The sequence below is a fragment of the Neodiprion lecontei genome, chromosome 3 (genome assembly GCF_021901455.1).
Source record: "Neodiprion lecontei isolate iyNeoLeco1 chromosome 3, iyNeoLeco1.1, whole genome shotgun sequence".
NCBI lineage: Eukaryota > Metazoa > Arthropoda > Insecta > Hymenoptera > Diprionidae > Neodiprion > Neodiprion lecontei.
This window is the reverse complement of record NC_060262.1, coordinates 34,326,498-34,350,293: the sequence shown is the minus strand read 5'-3', so window position 1 is coordinate 34,350,293 and position 23,796 is coordinate 34,326,498. Positions and strand designations below refer to the sequence as shown.

The 23,796-nt window shown below is 43.7% G+C and overlaps 1 protein-coding gene across 1 annotated transcript; it reads right to left on the bottom strand.

Moving 5' to 3' along the window:
• Positions 1-1,733: 1,733 nt before the first annotated feature.
• LOC107227730 lies at positions 1,734-23,796 on the bottom strand. The gene is made up of 4 exons (XM_046734339.1): positions 23,665-23,796; positions 4,546-4,612; positions 2,274-3,064; positions 1,734-2,171 (listed from the first exon to the last, which is right to left on the bottom strand). Exons 1-4 carry the CDS (start codon positions 23,794-23,796, stop codon positions 1,734-1,736), a joined length of 1,428 nt encoding a protein of 475 aa, XP_046590295.1.

Below are 23,796 nucleotides of genomic sequence, written 5' to 3'. Positions count from 1 at the left end.
GCATTGTGATATACCTAAATGCACTATACCTTCTTTTCACGAATTAATGTACGCGGCGATAATCTCTTCAATGCTCGAGGAAAAAATAAAGCGGCGAATGATCGTCGTAATGACGACAATAATGATGATAATAACAGTAAAAGGAGCAGAGAACAATCGCCGTGAACGGACAAACGCGGAAAGCCGCCACCAAGCACCGTCGAAAAGAATGTAGGTGTTATCATTATCATTATTATTATTATCATCATCATTATTATTATTAGAATTATTCTTCTTCTTCTTCTTATTATTATTATTAATATTATTACTATTACTATTATTATTTATATATATATAAAAATAAAAAGGTCATTTCTAACGGTGTAACGATACTTTCGTTCTTTGTTGCCTACGGCGATTTCTTGTTCTGCGTTGCGTTGGTGGAGTAGGATAAAATGAGATGAAAATAAGATATATATATATATGTGTTCAGGTTTCTTCTTTTGACTTTTTCTCTTCCATTAACGAAGCGAAGCTTGAACGAGAAGTAAAGTTTGGTGGTCACCGCGTGGACAACCATTTCAGAGCCTTGCGGTTACCGTTTTATGTAATGTTTTTTTCTTGCTATCCCCAAACTGCGTTGGGAATTTTTTTCGCGCGTTTCTTTCTTTCTCGAAAAACGATGTTTGTCCAAATTTTTTTTTTCCCCGTTTCATATAAATTGGATTACAATAATATTCGTGGGGTTCTTCACGCAATTAGATTTCACCTCCTTTAACGGTGTCCATTTCGAGGCTGTAGAAGCATTTCATATGTACACGTTATAATATATTATATATTGTATTATTCTTACTTTGCATAAAATAAGAAAAATTCACCCGACTCAAAATCACTCGCCTCGCGATTTAATTTGAATTATCGGTCAGAGATGATGGATTATTATTTTTACTATTACGATTATTATCATCATTATAATTATAGTTATTATTAATATGAACTTTATCATTGTTATTATCATAGTGTCTTTCAGCGGGATATGACTGATCATAACCAGATTCTCGATCATCGGGTAAGTGTAATGGAATTCATGATATCTATTTACACTGGATTTGGGTTAGCTTGTCTTTTCTTTCCTCTCGGTAATCATACCTACGTACAGGTTGTTAAGTTTCTATCTTTGTGCGTCACTGTATATATTTTGAAAATGTTTTCTTCTCATTTCGCTCTTGGCCCGACACTGCAATTAACCTCCGTTCCTAAAACTGCACACGCGTAGGAAAATAGTAAAACTATTTTTAATTACAACAATTAATATTATTATTTGTCTATTATTTTCACCACGAGTTTCACGCAATGATCAAAAGTCCAGTAAATTATTATCTCCGCGACTGTATCGATACATCGCTGTTGCGTATTAAAATTCAATGATACACAAACCGCTGCGCTTCGCTCCGAGTAATTACACGTTTTCAGCGAAAATAATTGATATCTTTTATCGTCGAAAGTCAATTAAGTAATTCGTGTCGTAATTCAGCGTTGATTCCCGCATTACAACCGCGCACCTGTTTCACATCACACGTAACCGATCAAAGAACAAAAATCTCTTCGAGTTTGATACGACGCGTTTAAAAATGAAGCTGCGATTCCTCGGCGAAGGTCGAGCAGCCGGTGTCGAAGTTGCGGTTCGGCGAAGAGTTTTGCGGGATATCGAGCGAGGTAAGCGATGAGGTGCGACACCCTCAGCCGGGGCTGCGTCACATGAACACGTCGCCAAGAGCGGCGAGGTTTTTCCTCGTCGGAGTAGAGCCGACGGCGGATGTGCCCTCGTCCTCGAAGGTCACCATCTTCTCCCGGCTCTTGGCGGCGTTGATGGCGTCGGCGATGCGTCCACCACCCTGCGGTCCCCCCCCGGGGGCCCGAAGCGCCGACGTTGCGGAGGCGGGCCTGAGAACGGAGGCCGGGGGCGGGGGGACGGCGATGTCGGAAACGGCGGCGGCCAGGTTGAACTCGCTGACGCTTCGTGGGACGAAGTACTCGAAGTGCGCGGGTCCGTCGTCGGGGGAGATTCCGGGCCCTCCGGACCGTCGCGTCGGCTGGCCCCGCTGGAAGTGAGAGTTGGCACGGCAGTCCGGGACGCCGATCTTCTTCCGAGGCAGGGAGTGGTGCCCGGGTGACGGGGCGGGCCGTTTGCTCTGGGAGATGTGCGAGAGGGTGTTGTGGTTGTGGGGGTGGGGCAGCGCGGGGGCGAGCTTGCCGTCCCCCGCGGTGCGGGGGTGTCAGGAGGCCGCGGAGACGACGGACATCGGTATGCCCTCGTCGTCGGGGGCGCCAGGGCCCCGACAGTCGGGGGCCCCCTCGGCCGGACCGGCGCCCCCCATGCCGCAGAACCGTCCGACGGCCCGGACGACGTGGAGAACCTGCTCCTGCACCAGGTTGAAGCACATCGCGATCAGGCCCATACCGAGGAGGATGTAGAGCGAGGTGGCGCAGAGCGAGAGCTCCTCGAGGATCGCCGAGGGCGCTGCCGCACCACCGGGGACCAGGTCGCCGAACCCGATCGTGCCGAGGCTCGTGAAGCAGAAGTAGCTGCTCTCGAGCAGCGACCAACCCTCGAGGCGATTGAAGAGGACAGCGCCGCCGCAGATGTACGCGATTATGATGAGCAGGCAGAGAGTTATCGGGATCCTGACGGCCTTCGGACACGGCAGACGATGGTGGAAGCCGTGGTGGAGGTGCCCCTTGCTGCCAGGGTCCAGCGCCGTCGACGACGAGGCCGCCTGCAGCCCCTCGCTGCCGCAGTCGAGGAGGACCACGCTCCCCGCCCTTCCAAGGTCGTCGCAGGAGCTGTCCTTGCTCGGGTAGTAATTGCCCCCGGATTTCGAGTCCACGTGGTTGTGGTACGCCTTCGACGGCTTCCGCGTGCAGCTTCGGGGGCGGCACAGCCGCCCGTAGAGCCGACCGAAGCTCCGCGCCAGGACGTCGCCGACGGTGCTCAGGTACACCAGCAGCAGCGGGATCCCCGTCAGTGCGTAGATTATCGAGATCAGCCGGCCCCACAGCGTCTTCGGCACGACGTTGCTGTACCCTGAAATCACACGACGGTCAATTTTTAAGAGGGTGCTGTACGGGTATTCTTATCGACCGGGTTGAATGTCGCTTAATTTGGTTGTTTTCAAAGCCTAGGAATTATCGGTGCGAAGATTGGGTCTAAATGACGTTAATATTTTCAGTAAAAAATACATCATCTTCATCATCGTAAACGACGTATCGATATTACTATCGTTATCTGTGTAAATTAGATGATTTTAGAAAAACAGAAGCTTCAGATCCTCTCAAGGATTCTAAATGGTTGCAAAATTTTTACTCGGATTTCGGGGAATCCCGAAAATTTCGACAGAAGTGATATTTTCGCGATCGCCGATGTTTTTTTTACGAGAAACCCGACATTTGACAAGTGAATCAGTGACGCGTATGCTTTGATAATAGTCGAAATAAGTGACATTTTACTCGGTCGATAAAAACTGACTATAGCATCCTCCTGATACAACTGTCTTGCACAGTTACAAATTTATGAAACCGTTGAAATAAATTATCAACAATTCCGGTCTCTAAATTTTGCGGAATGAAAACTGAGTCGCTCGGACAAGAGTGAGATTTTACTCTAGAAAATTAAAAAAAGAACTCTCTGAATCTCTAAATATTTTTCATAAATATCCCTACAAGGGTAAAATTTTATTACAGAAAATATTCTGTCCTTTTACTTTGTTTTTGATTTTTTTTGGAGCTAAGCGTCACTCCTCGTCAAAAAAGCTCGCGGTTTTTACTCTAACGTAGCGACACCTTGTACACTCGATAAGATTTAGAGTGTTCAAAGCGACAAGAAAGTCTGGCACTATCAGTGACCGTAATAAAGAAGAATCGTGACTAAATCAATTATCGTTTCTTACTCAGAATGATACATTTTATTTTATATTAAGCACCGTAAAATCGGTGATCCGCAGAGCTAAAAATTTCTCCCGTTGCACCGTGCGCCGTTCTTCGCGCACTATTCGTATAAACCAGCAGTGCTGCCCGGCTATTCCACGTCCTCGTTTCACCCTGTCTCGGTTTGGTATTCCTGGGCGTCCGGATCGACGGAAACGCGAGCTTTACGGCCCCTCGTAAATGCCCCTGGAGGACCGGGGCGACGGTCCCTCGCACCTCGCCATATGGGGGAACATGGAACGAGGAGGTAACCAAGGGACGAAAGCAAGCATCCGATCCGAGACATCGACGGCATAATTTGATCGCTTCGTGAGATGAATATTTCAGATTTTTTTCCCAATTTTTTTCCCGAGCGTGTCGAGGACGGAGGCGAGATTTATTTCCGGATTGGATAGAAGAAGATGGTGCGACGAGGGATTCTGACCGTCCACTTTGATTCGGCTCAATCAATAGTCATCGTAGGTTTATTACGCCTCGGTGCTGCCGGTGAGGATATCGCATTTTAATCGTCTTATGGCCCAAGGTTTCGGTCACGTTTTATATTATTCTTACTATTATAATTAAAAAGAATATTAATATTACACTTGGCTCCAATTTTAATTGGATTCACGCCTGGCAATAAAATATTCTGCGAACCTTCTTTGGGATACTAAAAGAAGTAAGACAGAGGGGAACAAATTACATGGAAAGGATTTGTAATCCGTGTTGTACGAGATTTTTCAGAAATTGGCAAAATTATCATTCGGCAGAAAGATTTTAGAAGATAATTCAACTCACTCCCTTACCCAGATGAATAGTTCCTGTAACCGAACTACGTCTCGCCGACAAACAGGAAATACAAACCTTATTCGAGTGTGCTCGATAACGTCGCAAACTAAAAGCGAATACTCAATAGTCGCAGAAACAAATAAACGTGTATATACAGGTATGCAAACTTTATCCGAATAGCAAACAGATATATAGGATTTTGATTTTTCTGATATTTGCACTTGGATTTATCTCGTTATTTCCGCTACGTGAATATATCGTGGCTGAATTCCGTGGATATACGACACTGTCATCCCTCGAGCTTTTGTATCGCGATGTAAATAACGTAATATGAATATTCACTCTCTCATGTTTCCGTTATCCCGCCTAGATATTCGAGATCCCTACAGTAGTTGCAGTTCGTATAATAACTCTTTGCGAAGAGGCATGGATCTGCTAAAAATTAAAAAACGAGGAAATTCAAAATTCTACAATAACGATGAACTTTTCCAATGCAGGAATAAAGCGCTCTGAATTATTTTCGTACATTGCATTGAAAAGTTCGACGCAGCTCATTATCCAGGAAAAGCGAGTATTTTCTCCAAGCAATAAAACACCGTCGCGACTTTTTTCAAGAGCAGCTCTTGAGCTCTGAGGGTTTTCAAAGGGATTCCCCGGAGCGAATAGAAACCCACAAAGATACTCTAGTTCACGGTGTTCGTCATACCGTCTTCGAAAGAATACCGGATTACGTGAAAGCTCGTAAATGGCAGCGTATCTTCTCATTAACCGAAACAAAGTCAGACACTGATCCGTCCTCCGCATTCCTACATCGCGACGTTTAGATCGTTCCCCGCATGGGTCCCTTTGTCGAGAAGCGACGAAGGCAAGGGGGTGGCTTTCCAACCCCCGATAACGGATTATGGCCAGCCAATTTAATGGCGGGTCGGAAGAAAGCTCTGCGAAGAGTGGGCGCGATAGCGAAGTTGATGTAACGGGGTGGGAAGGACGCCAGCGACTTGGCTCGAGGGTTCCATCGAGGGGTAGTTGACAGTGGATCGAGGCCGAAGAGTGTGCCAGACTCCCCTCGTGGGAAATCATCCCATTCGCTTCACATCGCTTTTCCTTTAACGGAGGCTCCACAATGAATTTTCCTCGAACGTGTCGCGCGCCTCGGCCAATAAGGAGCTGATAGTTACCGGTCGACAATTAGCTCTCAAACTTGGAGATGAGTTTCGTCTCGACCGGTTCGATATTCCCGGTTGGGTTCACGGACCGGATGTAAGAACGCTTTTAGAAAATTGGAGAAACTAATCGGTTATTTTTTATTGAGATTGTCACTTTGCAATGTATCATTTGTTGGAAAAAAAATCAAACTAATGTAACCAAGCTGACATTTTGCCGTTGACTGTCTTTTTTCGCGTGTAGATAGTAGAACAGGGATATTATTGATTATGTGTAATTAATTTATGTAACATGAGTGCCTAATTTGAAACCCCGAGAATTACGATTTGCTTCCATTAAAATTAAAAATTCAGGTTATTTGGTGATAAAATGGCGCCGATAACCAGGCTGTGACGTTATGAGGACATTTTCCAATACTGTTATAAAGGGTGAAATCACACCTTATGCCTTTTTTTTGATCTAGCAGTCGTCATAGATAAAATACACGTGAAAGCTATATCGAATGTTTATCAATAGAATAAGGCTGCTGCGTCTATCCAAATTATTGTAAAAGCAGCCTTGTTTTTAACTTCAATCTGGAAACACGTGTTGTGAATGAAAGCATTTTTCTTTGCCTCTTATTTTTCGCCTGTTTGGTCATTTATTTTCGCTCGCTATCGGGCTGCGACGCAGTTTTGCAGTAATATTTAAAGGGGATAAGATGTGGTAATATTTACCTGTTATCTGGAATTTAAAATGCAAAATCACAGCCTCTATTATTGTATAATTATGCTGCAGAATAAGAAATATGATTTGACCGAGAGGAAAATTTTGGATGATGCGGAATATTTTTCAGGTGAAAATCGGCTCGCATAAATATCGTGGGGGGTGAAGATCTTCTGCGTTAATGAAATGGGGTGAGAATGAGAAGCTCCTGACGAGCTTGCCGCCTCCCTCTTTTCGACCGTTAACGATCAAATATATTTATTCCTGTATCGCTAAGCACCTCCCAAGACTTTTCCAATACGTCCCTTTAACCAAATTACGCGAAAATGGTTTGATTTCCACAGAACGGCCAATGGTTCCTGGGAAATTCATGAATAACTCATCAAGTCGCGAGAGTCGAAAATTACGATTTAACGACACTAAGCTCGAAATTTCAAAATGCAATTCAACCGAGAATTCCAAGATGGTCTCTGGCCGATAAATTAAGGAATTAATCATACGGAAAATCCTCTCATTATCCGCGATACTCCTCGAGGAATTTCGTTTTTGTAAAAAGTCTAGCGAGCCGATTATCACCCGCTGTCAATTTAGAGTTTCCGGAGTAAGTTGCGAGTGTAACGAGATTATAGGGCAATGCGATACATGCGGAGGTAAATAAGCACGCCGCGTCGTCGAGTGGGCGCCGAGTTTTTCTGAGCGTGCATGGTTGTTGTTGATTACAAGTGTGAACGTGTGTTTCAATTACAAGTTTGCAATGCACACGCGAGAAATTAACCCCCCTGTGTGCTGAGCTTTGGACCGCCATTATTTATCACCGCCATGCGCTGATTATAATCTCTTCTTGCACCTTTTCGCAAGCCTTAAATTACACAGGCCTGAGTACCTACCTTGGCTTTGCCACCAGATCTGCACGCCACGGTCTCCCGTATTTTAATGGATTATTCGTGATAATATCCCACGCGATATTACGGCTGAAACGTCGTTTGTTGGCACTGGTGCCTTTGCCAACGGCAATAAAAGTAAATCTCATTTTTCAGTTGCTCTTCTCGCTTTAGCGTCGCGGTATTCTCGCCCCCACGTTACCCTTCATCCCCTGGTAAAGTGAAATACGAATTAAAAAAAAAAAAAAAAATATAAAAAAATAAGCTGAAACGCTTTTCGGAGCTTGATCGCGATCATTCGATAATTCCGTAACGTGAAACAGAAATGCAAATTAATACAACAAAAAAAAAAAAAACAAAGTTCACCGTGATCCTGTTTTACCAACGATACGTGAACTCTCGCAATAAGGTGTTGGAAAAATTGCGCTTCGGTAAATCCTGACAATGACAAGAGTGCAAATTCTGAGGTAAGTACTTTTCTCAATGGATTCCGCATGACGGATATTATCTAGGTAAGAGTACAACTTCCGTAGCGCCAATATCTGATGGTGAATTTTGGGTTTTCGCGTCGAAAGAAAGAAAAGTTAAATAGTGGTAAAACATGATATTTTAATCATTTTACGAGATATGTATTACTAAACAAATATTATCTCACAGAGGCCGAACTCTGCTAAAAGTAAACAATCGTCGAATATTGACATATTTTCAATTACCGTTAAAAGCGCTTATATTTGCTCAAAGAAGCCGAAACAGCAAATTTTTTTCACTCGAAATTCTCATGATTTTGCTGAAAATATCAAGAATCAATGGTCGAAAATTAGCGCCACGAATATCGCACCATCCTCAAATTCTGTGCTGCGACTGAAGCTACACGTTTTGTCTCGGATTCGATTTCCTCGTTGGATAACGTGTAACGCGGGTCCGGGGACGCAGACGGTGCTGCATCAAGGCTCCCGCACGTGGATTTCGGTCGATTAAAGCTGCAACGGTGGATCGCAGGTGGTAGGTAGACCATAGATCGTAGATTGGAGTCGGCAGCCGGCGGACGGATCCTGCAGCCGCTGCGGCTTATCCAAAGCGCAATGTTGATTGCTATAATCGGGAGATGAATGGGTCCTGCGGTGATGCTATCGGTCGACGCTGTCCGTTGATTACTTTGCACCGGGTTGCGCGATCCGACAAGGTGCCAGCATCAGCCGTGTCTTTCGCTGCTGGCTCCCGCAAAGCCACGGTGAAGTCACTTCGCACGGGAATTAACACTCGATCGATTCGCGGCGGAAATTCGATCTTGATTGTTCTGTCTCGTTTTCGTATTTGGTCGTTTTTCCACCGACGATTCGATCGGAAAGCGCAACCCTGCTCGACGCCGATTGCACGGAATGGGTTCGTGTAGTAATCAGATGATAGACGCCGAGATGTGAAGTCGCGACGAAATCCGGTCAACACGTCGAGCCCACCCTGACACGCGTACAAAATCGTGAGATATGACGCGGGTTTGATATTTAATGAGATCCAGAGACTGTTTTTACCATTAACTGTCAGAGGTGGTCGTGGGCCCGACTTGACGAGGGTCAGCTGATGTCGCTACGGAGATCGACGCCGTTGTTCCACGAGGACAGGGCGTCGTCCGCGTCCCCTGCGGAAAGGCTGACCACAGTTACGAGCGGATGTTTAACCCATTTCGAGAAACTCCCACCAATATTCTACGGAATTCGCGCAACTCCGGCCTCTCCTGTACGGTCCCAACGGTACGCGGTGTGTCTCTTTCAGTTTTCTCGTTGAGCTGTGTTGATATATATATATATATATATTTTTCAATCACATCGGAACTCGAAACTTGCCCCGAAGTTGCTGGGATCACGGTCCGGGAGTTTGGGTGTAGCTGTTCACTTTATTTGAGGTCCCATTTTCACTCGGATAACAAAGCGTCTCAAGTTGGTATTTTTGTGCGATCACGTATTTAACTACAAGTTCCGTTGGCCTGTGATCGATACTCAATTTCAGAGGATCCGGACATTGCGTCGATGATTTTATCAATTTTGAAACGTTCCTGTTTCATTCAGTTCACGATTAGCAAGTGCAGGGATTCTCTCACGTCTCGGACAATATTCGCTCTCAAGGATTATTGCTGGCAAAGCCCATTCGGAGATCGAGTTACATTCGTACAACTTCACTTTCTGTACTTTAGAAAGATTTTTAACCCGACGACTTTATAACTAAATTTTCTACAGTAAGAAAGTGGGCTCTTCTCCACAAGTCTGGACCTCGATCTATTTTTTTTCCCCTGAAAGACACTGAGAATCGTTGTTTCAAAGTAAAGTCGACTCTTAGAAAATCCATTTTCAGCCACACGAGTCCCTAAAAACATCCTTCTTCGGGCTGTCGGTTTATACACCCTCTGGAGGCTGCTAGTTACAAGAGAAAAGAAAGGTGGAAGTTTTGTAACGTCCTACGCTAAGCCCACCCGATCCTTTGAGTTCTCTTTGAAGACCTCTTTCAAAGTAAAACCGTGGTAAAACTGGCCGTTGCCAATGTACATACATACTTTCCGAGGCTGCAAGGAGGCATTAAATATTGGAAAAACACCAGGGGTCGAGAAAAATAACAGAGAATTTTCGAACGGGTCCTATAACCAATTCAGAGTATGAAAATCTTTTGCATGAATTATAGCGCGTGGAAAACCAAGCGGATTTATTCCCTCTTCGTTTTAGAGAGAAAAATTAATCGCAAAAGTACTTTCGCTATTCGCAACAGCTTTGCCAACGTACAGCGAAGAATGTGGTGAAGGGTGAAAAAATTTGAGGGTAAAAAGTGACGCCGAAAAATGGTAGAGGGCAAAGCTCGATGGTATAATGAAATCACGGTGAGATTGTTGTCGAAAATTTCTTTCAAACATGTTTATTCATCGAGCCACGAATCCGACTCGGTGCGATTTCAAATCTTGTTAAATTTCTGTGTTTGTTCTACCAACGTTTCGACAATAGTCTCGTTCACCTACGCTTCGCCATCGCAGCTGGTCCATTAATTCACGACTCTTCAAGCCGTGGCTTATACGGCTGATAGAGTTTGCGATGCAAATTGGGGCATAATGTAAACCGCGAAAAGTGGCTCGCGTTCCGCGAGGAGAAAGAAAGAAATGGAGAGGCATTGATCTCCATATCACACTACGCAATCGTGTATCGGTGTACCGACGTCGGCGTCTCTCTCAGCTTCGAGTGACTGTCAGGAGGATTGAGTGTATCGACTAGGTTTTTCCCCAGGGTGACCCGGGCGGAGTTGAAGTCTGCGTCGCGAGTAAATTAAAAGCACATTCTATCCATCATCGGTTGGCTTCCCTTGAAGAATGTTGTGAGAATAAAGTGAATCACTCTCGGCGTGTTTCGGGCATACGAGCTTTTCCGTAAGTTATTCTTCATCCCCCTTTACAAAGACGACGGAACGCCAGTCCATCCGTGGACGGTGAATATTTGTTAATTTTCCTGCGGCATAGAAAGCGATGCCATTTTCATTAATGCGGATGCTTTTAAAGTGCACCGTTCTTTCCCGTCTCGCTTGCAATCACGGATGCTGAAGCTAAAAAAGGAGGAGAAAAGGAATGTTCAATTCTTGAAAGTTTCCAACCGCGGTGTTTCGATCATTGTGCGAGTCGCTACTTTTTACGTCCATGATCATCGGTTGGAAACGGCTATTCCTACCGTCTGTAACATCGAAGAAATCGTTTAAAGAAGAATGCGTAATCATTGCGGGGAATTCCGTCTTTCGAATTCGTAGACACGTTTGTAGTTTAGTTATACATATACCGTTGAAAGTTGAGACTACTCCGACTTCTTTCGAGCCGCTGTTACGGCCAATAGAAAAGGAGGTAGGGATCTAGAGGCATTGACGTGAACCGGAAATTAACAGTACCAACTCTCGCGCCGTCTCCAGGGACGAACAATGGTCCTTTCGGGGTGGGAATCTGCGTCGTGGTAGAGAAAAATTCAGCTCTGAGATGGGAGCAGGCTTCAGAGTACGAATGTACACCGAGTTTGTTATTATACGGTTGAAGTGAAACTCTGTTGTTTTTATTGTTCTTTCTGAAAGTGTGGGTAACTCTGTGCACGACTAATAACGGCGGTTCGTTTGACAAAAGCGTTGAATTCTTTTTACAAATAAAAATTATCGTGTAAAATCACTTTATTCGAGTAGCCCGGTACTTTTATGGTGCAGTAATTATGCTTATGAGGGTTGAGCGATTCACCGAGTAACAATTACCGTCACAATGTGCAGAGCTCTGCAGTATAACTGGCTGGTCAGCTCTCTGATTTAATCCGCACTCCACGGATTTCAACCCTCTCTTCAAATTCGTTGGCAGCTTTATGTTTATTCCACATATTCATAACGCGTTTGGATTTCACTTTTTGTCAAATAGTTAAAAGTCGCGTTTATCCCGACCTGATTCAGACAGGTGTATCGTAATCCATGCGGAAAGATTTCAATACCGAAGACTGATCAGAACGTATACTTTGGGTTTGCCGGAGCAACTGTACCTGATTTAATAGCCGAAACGAATTTTGGCGAATAGTCAATTACGCTCGAGTTTGATAGATATCGATTCACCGAAGTCGCTGTCATCCGGGCGTAAGTGAGCTGAACGTGCATTCAATTCACGCCCAGTGTCAATTACTCCGTCGCAGTGATCATCGTGCAGACTAGCTAGACGTCTAGTCGGTGAGGGAGTGTGGATTTTTTTTTCTGTTTTTAACGCCGGTTAAAAACAACGCGGCCAGATCCATTTGCCAAGATTAAAACCACGGCGGCCTGTAGCCTGCAACGAATAAAATTACTCAAGCGAATTGCGCCGCTCGCAAAGAAATAAACCAGCCTCTACACGCCGCTGCATTCCTCTCTGCGAGATAATCCACGCCCGTGCGAACAACGAATGCGGGATTCAATGACGCCCATCAACCAGATCGGAGATGATAAAAAAATGCAGGTCTGCCGTCATTCCGGAACTCGTCGTTCACTTACAGGCGCATCGCGAATCACGAGAGTGATGATTCTGATTTACAAAAATTCTAGGGCGATGAATCACTTTTTACCGTGCGAAAATGTGTCATCGCGAAAAAAACTTGTCCGCATTATCATAAAATCATTGCAATGGTTAAAAGAAAGTATGGTACCTGCGATGATAGTGATAAAAAAATAATAGAGTCACATCCCAGATTTTCTCGTCACAGTTACAAAACCCGTTCTCATTTTATACTCGGAACCGTATTCTTCGGTTACGTTGAAAATTTAAAATAGTCGAGGACTACACAGGAACCAAAACTAGAAAATCCGCCGAATGTAACAAAGTTTTCAGGCCACATGCGCACGGCACGGAGTTTCCCGAGGTAAAGCCAACTCCAACACCCGGAGTGTCTGTGAAGGCTCTTTGACGAGCAAATTCGCGATTCGAAACAGCTCCCGGTGCAGTTCAGCGACAGCCCATTTACTTCCGCCGGCACGAACCGTTTCAAAGTGGATGAAATCAACTGTCGAGTAAATAATAGACTTTAGCGAGAGGAGCGGATTCTTTTATTTTTCTTGCAGGAAGCTGCAATCCTCAGGCGCTTTGGCAATCATATACCTTATACGCCGCGCCGTCTCGACTCACGACTCTCGGCATCCTGGCTCGATACTTTTTCACTTTCGGAAACATCTCACACAGGCGTACTTGCATTCCCGTGTGTGTACATAAGTTATGTACATTGTACGTATACCTTTACGACGTACGTTACACGTATATACCTTTCAGGATCACAGCGCTGTTCGTCAAACAAAAAATTATTACTTCGGTAAACTGTTTGATTTCGGAATCGTAAATCAGCAACGGATCTCGCCATACGGAAAATAGGATCAGTGATCATTCTTTGTTGGGCAAAGATAACAAGCCGCTGAAGCTTTTCGTCTCGATCGAAATTTCAGAATAATTGAGATTAATGACGTGAACTCTTACGCTCATTTTGGGTGAACTTCTACGGGAAGCGAGAATTGAATTTCCTGTAGCAATGACCCGTGCTTAACCCGAATTCACGAATACGCAAATATCTTTACGATGTGTGGACTTCGCATAACCGCGAATAACCATAAAAATCAAATTTCCGTACGCGACTCGAAGAATGGTACGAACAAACCGTATTCAAATTTATTCAAATATGTCTTCGGGCCTTCAAAAAAGAGTTTTCCAAACAGAGCTCTTCAATAAAAATCTCGTCATTTATTCAAATTTTTTAGTCTCCGTGTAAAAAAAATTCAATGTTTTTTCTCTCTATTCGGACGAGCTTATTGAAAGCGAATTATCCGTACAAAGACAACATTCGGACTGTTCGATTTTGAGTAAAATCTACTCTCTTATTCACTCCGTGTTTACGAGTATATTGACCGAACGTATTTTTGGAAAAAAGCATATTTTACAGGGATGAAAAGAGCGCGGGGATTAAGGACGTGAACGTAATGGTAAATAAAGAATCTAAGTACACAAATCACCATTCCTTTCAAAAATGTAACCAAAATCTAGTGAATCAATTCAAAGCACCTTAAAATCTGGTCGCAACGATGATTCAAACGATTCGCGAATGTGGAATTTTCACTCCAATTCTGACGTGCGATTGTCAGTCACGTCGGAGTTGACGTTTGCTCCTCTACGGTAGCGTTGGTTTAGCGAAGATGCACCCGACGTCAGCTGCTGACGGTGGTTCACGGTACCCCAGACACACCGTTGAATCATGAGATCCCGTCAAACGCAGCCTCCCGGTTGTGACTGGTTGCCCTGCTGAGCTGGCGATCTGGTCAGCATCTCGAATCGTATAGCTGCCACAACTGTTATGACCGTGCGTTTGTACCGAGAAACCCTTAAGATTCCTTCGTTTCGTCGAAGGTATCCGCTTCTGTTTACGAGCGTGAACTTGAAAAATTATATCGTGGTCGGTCCTACTTATAATCAGCTATTCAATAATCGTCGACGAGAAAACTAGCCGAAGATTTGACGGATCCTTCTCACTTCTTCCGGGCGAAAGCAGCGGGATGCCAAACGATCGGACGGCTAGGAAAATCGCTTCTTCGAGGTTATTCATCCCCTAAGGTCAACGGCCGGTTTGGCTCTGCACGTAAACCTTCGTCTCGGAGCGAATTATGTCACTCCTTAGGGTCGAACGTCGAACGCGCGTTGACGTGCCAAATCGGATTGTTCCCCGTTGACAATCCGATTGATCGACCTTGGCCTGGGAATTAGCGAGTGATTTGTGATATCCGGAGTGCAACTGGAATTCCCGCGGATACACTAGAGAGGGGACACGTTACGGAGTTTGGTAAAATTCGGAGTGGCTGGAGAGGATGGAGCCGTTCAAACGACGGGGCAATTAACGAGAACCGTTCGGGCAATTAACGAGATCCCCGACACTTGGGTTAGTAACGATCGTCCACTAGCTCAGGATTATCACCCCGCAGGGTGAACGGCACGCGTGCCAACGTCCCGAATCCCTTTTATATGCACCTCCACCTGATATACCTACCTGTCCTACGAGCTCCTCGAACCCTCTTCCGCACAGCCTACTCTGATCGCTAAGCCGTCGTGATACTCCGCGACTAAGTCCCTGATAATTTTGATCAACGTAACGGGCGATGCACCCCTTGACGCGATGCGGAATACCAAAATCATGGGCGATGAGACCGGACGTTATTCTGTATTGCAGGCCTCTTACCCTGCACTCGAACTTAGCTTCAGTGGCTGTAGGCTTGTCTCACCCCCCAGGAGGGTTGTTATGGTTCTGGTTTAATCGCCTTAGCGCTTGATTTCCGAGGCCCGAGTCCACTCGAACAAAGGATCTTAGCTCAAAATCTTCTTTTATGATGCAGTAAGCGGCTTCCGGCTTGTTCGAGTGTACCTTCGGACCGGTACGATATCCTCGATACCTGGATGTGGTTTCATTTCCAATCTCATGCCTCGAACGGCGGAGTGGAATAATTCGGATTCGGTTCCATCTTATATCCGTCCATTGACGAATCTCTCCCTTCCGTGACTCGAACCTGCATCTCTTAACGCACGTAACGAGCATTGCGGTTCGCGATACGCGAGCGCAGAGTAGTGCGTTCGAAACACTCGGCAGAATTGCGTTATGACATAAGTCGGCATTACACTCGAAGTTGCAGGGGTTGTAAGGAGTCGAGACAACGAGTATGGTATGGTAAATAAACTGCGAAGAATAATGGAATCGAAAAGTTTTCCGTAGAATACTGTTTCTTCGGGACGAAGTTTAGATCGGAACGCAGATTGATGGTCTTCGTAAAAGAATATTGACACACCGAAAGTATATTTAAGGTTCTATTCCCACACCTGCGCGGTGGAATACGTAATGGAGAAAGAGGGGGGGGGGGGGGGGGGGGGGGGGGAGAGAGCCTTTCTTTCGACAGCTGGAATTTCGACAATTTAGAACTTGCAGAAACTAAGGAGTCACGTCCTACTGCTTGAATAATTTGCAGTTGATAAACAGATTTCATAAAACAGAGGGTGGCTGCTGGATCATCTTTTCTTCCTCCCTTCCGTCAAATGGATCCAACGAATTTTGTATACGCAGTCCCAGCCCGGATTTTTTACATCCATGCAAGAAATTTATAGTTGGAGGACATGTTCGCGTCCACTAACGTACACACACACACACACACACATACTGCATGCAAATATCTCGAAAACGGGAATTCATCTAGACTTTTTCAAGTCTCAAAAAAGTGAAAATGCCATCGAGGTGAGCTGCCAATGGCGGGGGATAGGCCGAAGTGAGATGGAGCCAATTCGGGAGTGCGGATAAAGAGGGAGAGGAAGAGGAAGAGAGAGAGAGATGAAATGGCGTCCGGGTAGCGAAGCGCCATATAAAAGCTAAGTGAAATCGACGCCACGGCGAAGTGTCAGAAGTCGTGTAAGAGCCTGCAGATTGTCGATATTGTCGATATCGCGAGTCGTTGTCGAAATCTGTGAAATATCAGTTGATTTCAGTAGAACAAAGCAGACGCCGCTCGACTTCTTGTACGTGGTTATTAATAAGCAGCTACGCACGCGGGAAGAAAGAATCCGTTAATGAAAATTACGCGGCCTCCTCCTCTGAAGTTTCCCAAATAACAGACTGCCAGGGCGTATTGTAGAGGTTATATATACGGAGAGTGCGGTGAGAGGGCGAACCGGATATGAGGCCCTAATGGTCGCGTTTGCAATTACATTACATCCGGAGTAATTTCCACCTTCCCTCCCTGCAGCCACCTTTTCCTCGACCTCTTGTCTGTCTGGCCAAGATGGCGACTTCCGTCACGATAAACTATCTCCGTTTCCACAACCCGGTTGTCCCGGTTTTCCTTTATTTTTTCCCGTCGCGCTCCGCGAGCGGGAAGAAAGAATATTTTCCTCCTATTTTTCTCGCTCTTTCGCTCTCTTGTCGCTAGTTTATATAAAAATGCTGAATTGGAGTCGCACGCGGCTTCTTACAATATTATATATTGCTCGCGAATTTTTTCAATTCAGCTAACCAACCAATCCCGATTATCATTTCTCGCGATGTAATTTCGAAATGAAATTCTGGCTGGGGATACTCAATTATAAAAACTGGCTGGTACCAAGAAAAAGAGTCAGCTCGATTATGCAAATTATTCAACGGCTTCGTTCAAATCTTCCGAGGGGTGTTCAGGTCCGATTAACCCAATTTCCTCCCGTTAATGAAACAAGTATAAGGTAGAAATTGGGGGCAAGAAATCTTCACGGTTGGATCAGGAATTTTCAACTGTCAAGATTTAGCAAGCTAATGGCCGTAATAGCTGCAAACAGAACGTGCGGAGTATATTTTTAGATAATAATAATAATAATAGCTACGACCACCGCGTCGGAAATTTTCAACGTTCAGATTGCTAAATTAGTCGTTTATCATACACAAGTATTATACTTTCTTTTTTTCGTTACAAAGTCCGCATATTTTCCATTCTTATCTCACCATCGGGCAAAAGTTTTCCTTAATCATTAAACTTTGATTATAATAATGTCTTACGTTGTTTCATAATTTTTTAATGCGAACCTCGGTTTAACGTTCCCTTGATATTTATGTTCGAAGGACTATGTAAAGTAATACCATCTCTTGGTAAGAAATTTTTCTGGAAGAATACAGATCACTACAGCACGGCTGGTAGCGGTAAATTGATCTAACAAAAAAAAAAAAAAAAATGAGAAAAGCGACTTTCAGATCAAAAACGTGACTCAGAAGTGACTGATCAGAATTAATTATTGCACAGTAATTCAACGAAAAATGCTACCACCGTGTTGTTGATCTCATCATAAGCAGTCTTACTTTTCATTATGTCGCTGTAAACAACCTGTAGCTGATTTTTTCATAAAAAATACTACGATACTTGACAAACAAAATCTTGTTTAGCGGATGTCGCGTTGGAAAAAAATTGTGTAACAGAATATTTTTCTGCACGAAACTTATTTGCGACAGAAAACGTGACGATTCCTTGGAAAAAAGTGACAAAAAGTGACTGATAGGGAGAAAAGTAACCGACGACCAGCCCTACTATAAAATTTTATTGTTATTTCGTAAACCTATGGCATAAGAAAACGTTGGGTCGATCAAGATCGATTGCTTGTAAGAATAATTCAGATGACGGTGTAACGCATCATTCAGCCGCGATTGATAAGGTATAAGCGGCGGATTTGTCGAGGTAACGATTCGCGAGTAGAGAAAACTCGTAGAAGCGATAGCGGCAACAGACTAACAGGCAAATTTCATCTAACTACAATTTGCATTCTAATTAGCAGACTGCAAGAGCGACTGGGTAGAAACTAACGAAGTTTATCCTACACAGCGTATTTTATAAAAGATAAGGAAGAGAAAAATCGGCCGGTCATCAAGATTGGACAAAGAGAAAAAATTCATCTGCTATATAGTCACTCGCAGAAAATTTTCCTATAATGGATTTCGTAACATTTTCGCGTATTGAATATTAGTTTAATTACCAGAAAATGTGGCACATACGAGTGATTATTTAGTGCGATTATAGTTGTTAATAATAAATTTTTGGTCGTTCTAACAATGAACATGCTTATTTATTTAGCTTGCTATATTGTGCAAGTTAAATAAGGTGTTTACATCAATTTGTTGGCGTGCCAGCACGAAATCATCATACAATAGTTACAGGAAAATATTATACAGAAAAACAGTTAATACATATTAACACATGCCAGATTTTCTCGTTGCTACAAAAAAACTTACATTCATTTTGTATCCAGACGAACTACATTTGCCGATTTTACTTACGGACTGTAAGATTGATATTTACAAATTCCACAACTATGCAAATTTCTCCTGCTTTCATATTCGAATTCAGCACCGGTTCGCAAACCCGAGTAGCCATTTCTTGGCCGTATAACTCCTGGGCCGAAATGGTACTTCGGATTTCGGTTCGTTTCGCGGGCCCTGATCGCTGACGGTGATCAGGACGTCGGCTCCAACCAACAGCCACAGAAGGGGTTCCGCGGGCTAATGTCTCGTGTATATGGTAATGTGGGGACACATGCCAACACGCTGCGTTGCCGTGCGCGAAAGGCGGCGTTTGCTTAGCCGGTATATCTGTAGACCATTTCCGGTCATCTCTCCGGGTGGGTCTTAATAAGAGGACGACCTGGAAGTGGCGATAAGCCATTAAGCCATTAGCATTGACAGGCAATCATCGAACCGTCTTTAAATTATCACTAACGACAGCTGTCGGAGTTGCATCCAGTCTCCTTTCACCCGTAAACCCGCCTTATAGCTGCGGGACCCAAGGTGCGAGGCACCGATACGAGATGATGGATGATCCCGAAATAACGAGGTTCACGGAATCAAACGATCCGTTATGGAAGTTGCACCATATACCGAAGAAAAATTACAGATTTGTCTCAATACAGCACGATGCATAAGGTATTCCGAAATCGGGACGCCAACTGCATCGGCGTCCTAATTGGTATCTATAATTACGAGCTGTGGCTGTCGGAGGAACGTTAATGAACCGAAGATCGGATATCCGTGCTGATTACGGAGCTTCGTTGTTACGGGTACGCGAACTGCAGACTCAACCCCGGGGACGAATTCGAACCGAACGTGTACGAGGACGTAAAAGCGTCCTCGGGTTTATACGTATCTACACGTGATAAACGATGACCTAAAGTTGACCGTTCCAGTTTTAATTCGCGTTAATGGGGCGACGCGATGTAGGCGCACAGCTCGGCTGGACGGGTGCGAAGCAAGCTGCGCGTTGATGGGTAAAATACTGCACTGACATTTTCCATCTTGTGGAAACGACGGGTTAATACACTTCAGCTCCCCGAATATTATACGGGCTGGCAGTTATGTCGTATAAGTCGACATTTTTATTAGGTTGGAAAACAAATTGGTCCTGTAGTCGCTATTTTTCATAAGACAAAATTGCTGGTAGTTCAGACTTTTTTACTGCAACAACTTTCCTCCCGGAATGGTGCTTGATATCATTTTCATCGTTATTGCGCCTCTGCTGCAACATTCGTGAAATTATTAGCGATAGTGCGAAAAAAGCTGCAGCGCTGTGGGAGGTTAAATTGCGGATAACAAACCGGTGGCCATATAAATGCTATAAATCCAAAATTTGAAGGTTCTTTCGAATCAAGGTTCGAAACGGATTGTCCGAATATCGTGAAACATGCGCAAAGTCAGAGACTCTTCAGGCGGTTCTCAGCGTTAAGGGCAGGCCTTAGAGTGCCATTGACTTAATTAATTTCCCTGTGTCTAATATACTCTGCCCTATAACGACTCAAAGAAATCTCATGTAATCTCGATCCCCTCCGAGGTGCGAGACTTGTCTGTTGCATTAATACATTATATGTATGTCGCACATGAATTAAAGCTAGAGATGAAAGGGAAAGGGAGAGAGCCAAGGAGAGGAGAATATCTCTGACAGGAACGAGTGACGCTGAAATACGCGAGACTCGCGTTGTATTTCTCTTATGTTGGTGGAGTTTAATGAACGCGAAGTCATTCCGCGCTCTGCCACCCGCAGACTCATTTCCCGACATCTACGATTTAGGTACCAACGCCGTGTGTACGAACGAAACTGCAAGGGATTCAATCGCGGCTGGAAACACGTCGAGGACTTCAAATTTCACGGATATCTATACAGACCATTGCGATTTGTTCTCGTGCGTACGACAAAACGCGGCTAATTTCTACATACTTGTTTTAGAAGTTCGAACACGTCTTGACTCCGATCAAACGACGAGGGACTCGAATTGCGGACGGAAGCTCTACGCAGATTGGAAAATGGCTGAGATGGCTTCTCGGCATTCCCGACGGACCATTTCCATTCATGACGATCGAATTACTTCCGTGGAACTCCGACGGACGACGATATAAAACATTCTCCAAATTTCCTTCACTCTTTTCCATACTGTAGATGCGAATTTTTCAATTTCTCCGAACACCCGTTTTTTTTTTTTTTCCTTTAATTCTGCGCCGAATGAAAACTCGTTGTACGTACGAACTTTCAAAGTTTCCGTCACAAATTTCCGGCTCGTATCGTTTGCAGTTCAGGTGTTATTGGACGTGCGTATTTCCGGGGAAAATTCATCCCGTGCACTCTGTACCTCCTACGACGGGCTCGGCATAATGAAATTACAAAATTTACATAACGAGGGCAAAGAACCAGAAGGGTGCAGGCTTTATTCTTATACATGGGCTTTGTCCCATCTGCTTTTTAATCCACGACGATATTATGTTTTTTTTATTAACCACTCCGGAGCACAAATTCATCGGCTTACACGGGAAATAACAGCGTTGAAAATTTATTCTTCCGTGGTTTTTTTTTTTTTTTGTTACCTTGAAGCACTACGTTTGAAAATTTTTTTTACGGAATTCGCGAGAACGATGATTCGGAGAATATTAAGGCGTCCGACAGCAACGGCTCGAAACTTTGCGGCGACGATGTTACTTCAGCTATGAGGTCGCAATTATCAACATTCTAATTGATACGTTTGTAGGAAATTGGTAAAAATTACTCCGCGGCGTCGTGCCATTCAGTCTCATTACCTGCACTGTGTCCATTCTATCTGTATTCATTGCCGCGCTGCATGGAGGAAATGGGTTATAAAGGAACTACGCTGTTCAAGTTTGCAGTTAACTGCAGACTGAAGTAGAAACCAATTGAAATAGATTTCGCCCAGTCAGCCTTCTACAAGCTTACCACTTTTCATCGATGAATTGTCATTGATTACGAATGCGTCCTAATTATCAGAATTCGATTTCCCAGGAATAACCATGTAGTTCATGTTGTTATCACTAATAAGTCTCGAAAATGAAAAATCAGAGTGAATTGAACATGATAAAATTGTGCAAAAATGACGAGTGTCTCTTGTTTTTGTTTAAATTTAATCAAGTCATCGTGCTCATTCTTCACGTGAAGTTGGATGCAGAAATTGAAGTCGATTTGCGCAATTTCAAACGAGACGCGAATGAGTTTCGAAGCTAAAGTTATACGCGAATAATCGTCTCAGCGCCTCAGCATTCGACCAATTTTGTATTATTTTGGTATACAATACACCCTGATCCCTTCTGGAGATTCTATACACGCTGTACAAACTTCCGCCTCATCTCATCAATTATTTTCTCATGTCGTACAAATTTCACCGAAGCGTGCAGGATCTGAATTTTCAAAACATTCCAGGCATCAACGATTTTACTAACTTCTGCCAAGCGATCGGAGTGACGGTACAAGGAAGTATTCGTAAAATTTAACAACTTTCATTATTTCCACAGGAATTTTTGGTGCAGGTTCACACTTATTTGTTTCTGGGGTCAGATGTCAATAAAACAAAAATACCAATTACAACAAATTTGCGGAACAAATTTTCAGGACGACCACTTAATTCTTTTTGACTCACTTAATTCACTTTGGACATTCGGAACGTTTTATGCGATTGTAGATTTTTAGAGCTTTAAGCCCTATATCAATACGTTCGATGCGTGGAGAGCCGAAATATACCAGTTCTAAGAGGAATTAAACTGGCAAATCAGTGTTCTATCTTATACCTTATTCTTTCAGAATCAAATTTTATCAGTTCTCCTATGACTGATCTTGTTCTTTTTCTACAGATTTTTTTTACAGATAAGGTCAACGTTAAAAGTTGCGGTTATAGTTCCGGAGTACGAATAAATTACATGTTTTGGTTTTTTATTTTAAGTTCAATGGTGGCTGGTCGCAAAGTAAGACGATTTGTATATACAGATATCATCTAAAATTTATATAAATAAAATAAAAAAAAAAAGGTCTACGTCAGTTACAAACTAAGGTCAGTTAAGTAAATCTCTTATTGTTGATTCCTCAAAGAACAGGATTATAAACTAGTGGCACGTTTTTGTTCAATAGTAGTACGGACACGAAGGACGTTAACCATGTTTACAATATTTATAAATAAATTAAAACCGTTCGAAGACGACCTCCACAGTAATAGCATAATATACGTCTGCCCCCAACTCTTATTGGTTAGTATATAATAAATTGGACTGTTATTTATCTTTTTTAAGTTCTATACGATTGCGCAAATTGTTAACAAAGCAATTATACTTTGGTTTTTGTTTGTTTTTTTACTGTCTGCATAGAATAAAATTGTTTCCCTGAGGAGGGTCCACAGAACGGGCCGAAACGTTGGATAAAAAAAAATTGGTGTCTGTTTTTCGACGTTCCCTGACCTACGTATCCAAGAATTTCTCCGAACATTTAGATTATTGTGGTCAAGATTTTCCTCCACACAGTTCAATCGTACGTCATATATCTAGTCTTGCCGTCTGAATAAGAACGAAAATTCTTCATCGAATTGACGGTTTCGACGATATTGGAAATCTTACGATTGGTATATTTCGGCTCTTCGTGTATCGATGGCATTGATATAGGGCTCAAATGTAAGATCTCAAAATCTGGAAACGTACAAAACTTGTCAAATATCGAATTTCATCGTGAGAGGGTACAAATTGTGATAATATTTTCAGTCTTTTTAACGAACCTGACGCGGTCGGCGCCCGCCGATCTTGACCAAGTTAAAGCAAGAAAAGCGAGAAGCACCCGTCTGGCAGTAGCAAGGCTGAATCAATTACGGCGTACGCTATTCTGGCTCAAGACTCACCATCGATATAGAGACGTGGACGTGTCTTGTTTGAGCTATGTCGATGAGATATTCAGTCAAAGCGGTCTTATAAAGAGACAGCGATAGGCATGCTCTATCTCGTTTGCACAGCGGTGGACATATTCTGTGCAT

Excerpts from the sequence above, each read along its gene's own strand:
- LOC107227730 (XM_046734339.1), bottom strand. The coding sequence starts at position 23,796 with ATGCACAGAATATGTCCACCGCTGTGCAAACGAGATAGAGCATGCCTA. Across the intron at positions 4,613-23,664 it reads TCCACGTCTCTATATCGATG|TATCCCAAAGAAGGTTCGCA; the intron begins GTGAGTCTTGAG and ends TACTTCTTTTAG. Across the intron at positions 2,172-2,273 it reads AGGGCATACCGATGTCCGTC|AGCAAACGGCCCGCCCCGTC; the intron begins GTCTCCGCGGCC and ends CACATCTCCCAG.